Here is a 7,236-nt window from a genome sequence, read left to right as displayed (position 1 = left end):
GTTAAATGGAGGTGGGGGGTTTGTTGTGGGGGAAAAGGCAATGAATGGAAGCACATGATGTACAGTAGTTTGGATGGATTCTTCTCCCCTCCTTTTTGGTTTGATAAAGTCTTTGAACACCTTGTCTTGTACTCCTTGTTTGAATTCCAATCAAACCTTTTCTAGACTGCTGCTTTACAACTACACCTGATGCATTTTATTAATGAGTGGTGAGAGAGGAGAGAGATGTAAGGTTGAAGAGTCCAGCATGCAAATTGGTACTACTTCCTTATAAGTTTGGCCCCACAAGTTATAGTCTAGGCATGAATCAAGTCATTTTAGGGCAACAACCATCTACACATCCATGCACTTGTCTTGTGGCTCTTAGATAATCCCTGTCCTTTCTCTAGTTTTTAAATTATATTCTGCATTTTAATCTTTAAGCTATTTATAATTTAATTCCATAATAACCAAATACCCTTGACAAAAGAATAATTATTCTTGGAGGAGCTTGGGTTTTGTAATGGTACTTTAGATCAGGGTAGTTTAGAAGTCAAAAGTGAAAGAAAAAGATAAATTTGTAGGCATCCATTACAAAATTAAATTATGTATTAATTAAAATTTTCTCTTTCCCTCTCAAATTTCATCATTAAAAAAAGAAGAAAAGAACAGAAGACCTCTGAATTAATTATGTATCCATCATCCCTAGTGTGTGGATGGGGTTGCATTTACTTTGGGCATGCAAACATTGAATGAAATAAAAGAGCAATAATTAAGTGTGACACTCCTGCATATAAACAGCAAATCTAGATTAGATTTTTTAAGGGAAGTTTTAGGTCAGCAAGATTTCCTGGCTAGAAATAGCTAATTGAAGTCACAACTACTACCAGCATTTGAGACTTTTACCATTTCTTATTTATACTCTAAACAGTCCTCTCTTGCCCCCCTCTTCCTCCCAAACTCTGCTGCCATAATTCCATATCATTTTTCTTTAATCCGATAACAGAGTTCATGAGTTCGATTCATCGCATATTAGGGTTAATATTTTGTAAATCTTTTATTAAACCACTGTATGCACATGATCTATAATTTTTTGTTGTTGCTAATATATGTATTTATCATTCAACCCTTGTATTTTGCTTTTATTATCTTCAAAATATCTACGGCTAGACCGTCTAATTTAGAGTTACCATAGAGACTGTTTATTTTAACTATACATGTTCAATGACTTAAATAGCTTTAAGATCAAAAGAGAGAAGTACAAATTAAGTTACAAGTCGAAACTGGTGTTAAGGTCAAATGAGATGTAAGTCGAGTATTTAGGTTTTTTTTAAAAATCTTTAAAATAGATGAAATATTCTCTATTCTATCAGGTTAAATTAAATTTAATGTATTTATAAGATTATAAAAGTAAAATAATGATAATTAAAGAAGAAGTTAGAGCCTAAATTATTTTAGCTATGTTATAGAAATAAAAGCAATAATCTTCCTCACTTCATTTTCAAATAATTCAGTGGGTAGATTATATGCTTTTATTTTTTAGGATATAATGTGACATGGAATCATAATTTTTTATTTTATTGATAGTGAATCTATAGTCATAGTCATAGTCATAGGTTAATTATAATCTAGAGGGCCAATCCTCCCAAGAAATGGATTACAAATGAGCCAAACTAAGGGTCACAACAGGCTAAAGTAAGAAGAAATTTATGTTTATATGGATGGAGTCATAATTCAAGAGGGCCAGAGATTTTTATTTTTATTTTTATTTTTCAAAAAAAAAGAATGTATAATCCCATGCAAGATGCAATCAAAGAGGGACAGCAAAACATAGTGCTTCTTGGTTTCTACTATTTCATCATGGTCCTTTTATATATATATATATATATATATATATATATATATATATAATTAGATCAGGCTTTGAGACACCAAATGAAGACAAGATTCAGCAATGAAGTTCCATTTTGAATACTTTCCCCCTCCTTTACCTCCCTTTTGAGAAGCAGCTGAGTAGGAAACCAGTTGGGGGAAGTGCAAAGGTATAGATAGATACATCTTTTGACTCAAAATAAATGCTGCTTCAAATCTCACATAAGTGGGTTACATGTGGTAGAGGTAAAATAATAAATTTAGCTGCTGCTGTTCTTTTTCTTTGTGACAAGAGAAAGCTCATTGTTCTTAATACAAGCAAGCTCGTGTTTTACTGCTTGTCAGCGTACTACTGGCAATTGACATAACTGGAGCAAAAAAGATAAAAATAAATATGAATTTGGGTCTCTTACCAAACTCTATAGCTTACAAATAAGTGGATCTGGGTCAGATGCTAATTGAACTCTTATCAATGATTCTCCATTTACATTTTTAATGCTAATAAAGTACAAATGATTGAATTTGATTATGACATAAAGTTGATGATGCTATTAGCTAGCTTGAAATATTTTTTAAAGCTTCAAGTAGCAGCATGCTACATTCTCTGGCAGCCCATGAGGTACACTGACAGTAGCAAAATTCCATGCTAACAAATCTCTAATCAACAAATGGCATATCTTTCTAACAAAGTATCTTAACAACATCAAAACCAGCAAAGGATTCAATAGAGCCCGCTTGGGTTGTTAAATTCCATACGGTATTCTTAATTAGCTATCTGAGATTGGAATGTTTCCAAGTTATTGAGTGTACGTTTTGGCATCACAAATATCTAGAGGACAACAGTTTTGAGAGCTTGCAGGATAATAAAGTTACTCCTAACAACATAACTAGACTGTACAGATGAACAATTTAAGGAGAAAAAAAACCATCCAAGTTCAAACTAAATTAAGGCTTCAAGAAGTTTGATGCTGAGAAATTGGTTGGAGACTTTTTTAGACTTTGAAAACAAGAGAGAAATCATATTGCAGGTTGTAACAAAAATAATGTGGATGAATATATACATAGATCTTCAGAGATAAGAACCATAAGGAGTGTTGAATCTCTCTGCCTCAGGGTTACTGGCAAACTAAGATTCTAATCCTCAACATTAACCTCCCAATTAGGTAAGAAGATGAGGGTTCTCCTGTATTTACATATGTACCTCATGAAAGTATTTACTTGTGTCTTCTATACAGCTAATTGATGGCGATCGTCACCATTGTCGGTAGCAAATCTCTGCTTCCAGCACTCCTTCGAGCATTGTCGTCTTTAACCTTAACTGCAGATAGACGCGCAGCTGCCCAGCCGTCGTCATCTTTCAAGTTGCCCTTCAGCTGCTGAATACTGGGAAGTGACAACTTCTCAGCCCATTCTTCCAATGTGGCTCCAGTGAGCCATATACCGCAGACCATTCGATCGAGAACATCATCATCGACCTTTATCATACATTGATTGCCGATTGTTGGCTTGAATTTTGCCAATATGCAGTCTAAGACTTCCTTCTTCAGTGGCCTGAAATCAACTGGCTGAAATACAATTGCATCATCCACCAATTCCATTAGCTCACAGGCTGGCGATAACGATGAACACTTTGTTGTAACTTGTTTCTCATGCTCCTGCTCAACTGTAAGATCACTTGAGCTCACCGAACCCTGCCTAGATTCCTCCTCTGACTCCACTGCCAAATTCAAGTCGAGCGAAAGGCTCAAGCCGTCTGAAGATTCCTTCCTTAGCTTCGTCGGCCGATCATTGTTGCAGAGCCAATCTGCTCGATGTTTGTTAAGCTTATCTTCCATAGAGAGCTCTAGTTGCCAACCGCAATCAGCTGAATTCAGTATCTTTTCCTCGCACTGATATAGGGAATCAATGGAACCATTGAGCTCCTGAGGCCACCAGTCGGCAGTCAGGATGAAGATGACACTATTGAGGCTAACCTCCCGCCCTCGGGAGTCTGGGAGACGGCCCCTATCCATCGCACGCTTGATGCTACCTTGCACAAGCACATTCGCTTGATCAATGTCTTCCAACAGAATTACTGAGAATGGATTCTGACGGATAGCCTCCACAACTCTGTCCAGAGAGGTCTTGCCCCGGAAATTTGTATTCGACTCTCCGTCGCTGACATCTGATCGAGAGATACTGCCAAAGCTGACAGTAATCGGCCCAGTGCCAAAGACCAATTCGGAGAGGGCAGTCACCATTTTCCTCTTCCCAACCCTATCAGGTCCAATAAAGAGAAGCCAAGTATCACTTTTGGTCCTGATACCTTGCCGTTTTCCACCACCTGACTTGCATTGCATTACGACAGTGGCTATGGCTGAAGCAGCATTAGGCTGCCAACTTACCTTCTCAGTGAGTCCTTTGAAGAGCCTCTTGAAAGATTCTATATCAGAAATTCCAGCAGTTTTAGCTCTCTGCAGATCAAGGAACGCATCCTGCTTGCACCCGGTATCATCTGTTAGACGATCTTTATGACTATTCTCCCAGGAAGAATCAGAAACCTTCGGGCGCCCAAGCACCAAGTCAGTCTTCACGCCACTTCCTGGAGGGCTCTTGGGCTGCTCCATCGATAAGCTTACCGCAGTTTTCTCCTGACAATTGCTCATTTGAAGGGAAGTGATGCTTTCACTGAGTTTCAAATTGTGTTTGAATGGTGGACAAGGAGCAGACATGGATGGAGGCATTGACACTGATGGAATCAGAGGCTTTGCGGAGCCTATGAACCCCAAATGGAAGCTAGGATGCAGGCGGCCGCAAGCATCACGCCATTTCTTCTGCAGCTCCTCAGTTCTCTGCTTCCACAGGAGTTCCTTTTCCTTGGGCTACAGATGAATACAAATCTCGTCTCAAACACTTGGATCTACATCAAAACACAATTTGGGACTAACATATGAATTTAACTGAATGCAGACCTGAAGCTGATCAGTGGCGGAGTTGTCAGTGTCACCATTGCCAAGCTTTGCAAGCTTAAGCCATTGAGGCAGTGGTTGTTGGGCTTCCGGCTTTGAAGGCGACTTCGTAGACTCCTCAGCTGCGAGCTTGGCCAATTCGCGCTCATAGCTCCCTGTGCAAAGCTGGCACATGGTCATCTTAACAGAGTCGTCGGCACCATTAACCGGCCACCTCAAGGGTGTCGGCATGGTGGCCATGGCCAAGTTGCTAAGAATTCCATTGCCATTGCCTCCAGGCCTGCAGTTAGATCCAAAACAAACAACACTTCAAGATTAACAGGATTCCCCATCATAAATTCCAATAGTATTACAACCCAACTAAATGTCGCTACATCAGAACAAGAAATTCTATCAGTGTTTCAGGATTCAAATAATGTCATAAGAGCAGCAACAGGCGCAAACAACAATTAAATCAAAGGTTCAAACAAATTGGATCCAATTCAAAAGAATCAAGAGAGATCAACAAGAGGGCACCTTGGGAAGACACCGGGGAGCGGCGACCTAGCTGTGATCGGCACGGCCTGGAGATCCCAATCGCCTTCCATTGCCGGATAGTACACCTGGCATCGGAGGTATGTCGCGCACGTCGCTATCCCTACGAACCACAACCTTCCTCCGCCGCCAAACCTCCTGATTATCCTTCCCATCTCTGCGACCGCCGCGCGCCCGACCTCCGACACCACCGGTAGCGCCGCCTGAGCTGGGCCTTCAACGAGCCATTTTAGGTCTCCAAGATCGATTACAACGCTATTATTGCCAATCCATCCCTCAATGGAGCTACCCAATTCTGTAATCCTCGCAGGAATTTCCGATCTTTCTACAAGTGATTTCTCCAAGGAGACGACTTTAGCGGCTCCAAGCACCGCCGGGGCAACCCCGGACTCGATCCTCCTCACCACCTCCTTCATCACGGCTCTGACATCGGCGTCGCCGACGAGCACCGGGTTCCGCTTCTTTGATCTGAGCATTACGTCAAACACCTTCCTTACCTCGTCCTCCTCCTTTTCCGGCAAAGTTTGCGGTAATCGCGGATTGAGGTAAATGTTTACAGAAGTCGATTTCTCGATGGCGGATTTCACGGCGGTGGAGGAGAAAGACGCCTCACGCATGACGCGGCTAACGGAAGGGTCGTCGAGAATGGAGAGCACGAGCTGCTCGAGCTCGACTTTAATGGCGAGGAGCGGCGGCGCCGTCGCTTCCGCCCCCCCGCGGCGCTGCTGGGCCTGCGCGCGCTTGAGCGCGGCCATGAGCGCATTCGAGAGCGGCGGCTCCGAGACGCCGCGTTCGGAGGAGGAGTCGGGAAGTGGGTCTTGGCTGGAATTGGGATTGGAGTTGCAGGGCAGGCGGTCGAGAGCGATGGAGAAGCAGAGCTCGAGCGCCCGGCAATGGAGGGGGTGGGAGGAGTTGGGATGAGACACGGAGCAAGCCCGGCGAAGGAGGCCCGAGGGGGAGGAGAGTAGCGCCGCCGCCACGTGGAGGGGCGTGGTCTGACCATGGCGGCGCCGCGCCGCATCGGAGATTGATTGGATCAGCACCGCCGCCGCCGCCGGGGTCAACGTTTGCTGGATTGTGCTCAACCCAGACCTCATCGTCCTCTTCTTGCTACTATTAACCGGCAAAGATCTCAGCTTTTGAAGCTTAGAATCATTGGAACAGAGCTAATCACTCCTTCGGTGACTAAAAGATCTCACCTTTTAAAGAATAAAGAGTTGGAACGAATCTAAAGCGTGACCTTTTCCTTTTTTTTCCAAGGATTGAAGGATTACAATCCAAAGATACTAGCTTTTCTTCAGAGGTAGAAGAGATGAGAATTAAGGATAGATTCTTGTAAGCAGAAGTTGAAGAGGATGGTGTGTTAATTATAAGTTCACAAGCAACTGATGAAGATAGAGAGAGAGAGAGAGAGAGAGAGAGAGAGAGAGGATGAAATAAACCTCCTTCTCTTCCCTTTATAGATAGTTTTTCTCAAGGAGAGAGGGGGAGAAGAAGAAGAAGAAGAAAAAGAAAAAGAAAGAAGAATATGGATGGGAGATGGAGAGGACTTTTGGGAGGTAGGTTTCTCTCTCTACAAACTCCTCTATTTTCTCTTACTGATATTTATTTTTTGATTAAATAAAAAATATTTTACCTCCTTCCTTCTTTCTTCTAATATATATTACTCCTCACTTAACTCCTTTATTAAATAATTTTATACTCCTCTAGTTTGAACCAAAATAATTATTTTACCCATTAATTTTATTTTATGTCACTACACCTTCCTATACTTTTAACTAATTATAAATGACATTAAGAAAAAATAATAATTTAATATAAAATAAAGTTTAAGGAAGTAAAGTAAAATTGAGTACAAATTATAGAGAGTAAAATATCTTTAACCTTTATTTTTTATTATTAA

The 7,236-nt window shown here is 41.4% G+C and overlaps 1 protein-coding gene across 2 annotated transcripts; it reads right to left on the bottom strand.

The window, feature by feature from the left end:
- Positions 1-2,812: 2,812 nt before the first annotated feature.
- On the bottom strand, positions 2,813-6,884 carry LOC140767754 (protein SMAX1-like). Of its 2 annotated transcripts, XM_073107785.1 has the most exons (4): positions 6,533-6,884; positions 5,316-6,446; positions 4,803-5,079; positions 2,813-4,712 (listed from the first exon to the last, which is right to left on the bottom strand). In XM_073107785.1, exons 2-4 carry the CDS (start codon positions 6,428-6,430, stop codon positions 3,087-3,089), a joined length of 3,018 nt encoding a protein of 1,005 aa, XP_072963886.1. In that variant the 5' UTR covers positions 6,431-6,446; positions 6,533-6,884; the 3' UTR covers positions 2,813-3,086. The 2 variants fall into 2 exon arrangements, with proteins under 2 accessions (XP_072963886.1, XP_072963885.1); XM_073107784.1 differs by having other exon boundaries at positions 5,316-6,884.
- Between the last annotated feature and the right edge of the window lie 352 nt (positions 6,885-7,236).

This window comes from Typha angustifolia, chromosome 9 (assembly GCF_048772165.1).
Source record: "Typha angustifolia cultivar Huaian chromosome 9, ASM4877216v1, whole genome shotgun sequence".
Lineage (NCBI taxonomy): Eukaryota > Viridiplantae > Streptophyta > Magnoliopsida > Poales > Typhaceae > Typha > Typha angustifolia.
The sequence above is the reverse complement of the archived record's forward strand: the minus strand, read 5'-3'. Positions and strand labels throughout refer to the sequence as shown.

Coding starts and splice junctions, on each gene's coding strand:
- LOC140767754 (XM_073107784.1), bottom strand. CDS start 6,430: ATGAGGTCTGGGTTGAGCACAATCCAGCAAACGTTGACCCCGGCGGCG. Junction 5,080..5,315: donor CTCCCCGGTGTCTTCCCAAG/GTGCCCTCTTGT, acceptor ATCTAACTGCAG/GCCTGGAGGCAATGGCAATG. Junction 4,713..4,802: donor CCGCCACTGATCAGCTTCAG/GTCTGCATTCAG, acceptor ATTCATCTGTAG/CCCAAGGAAAAGGAACTCCT.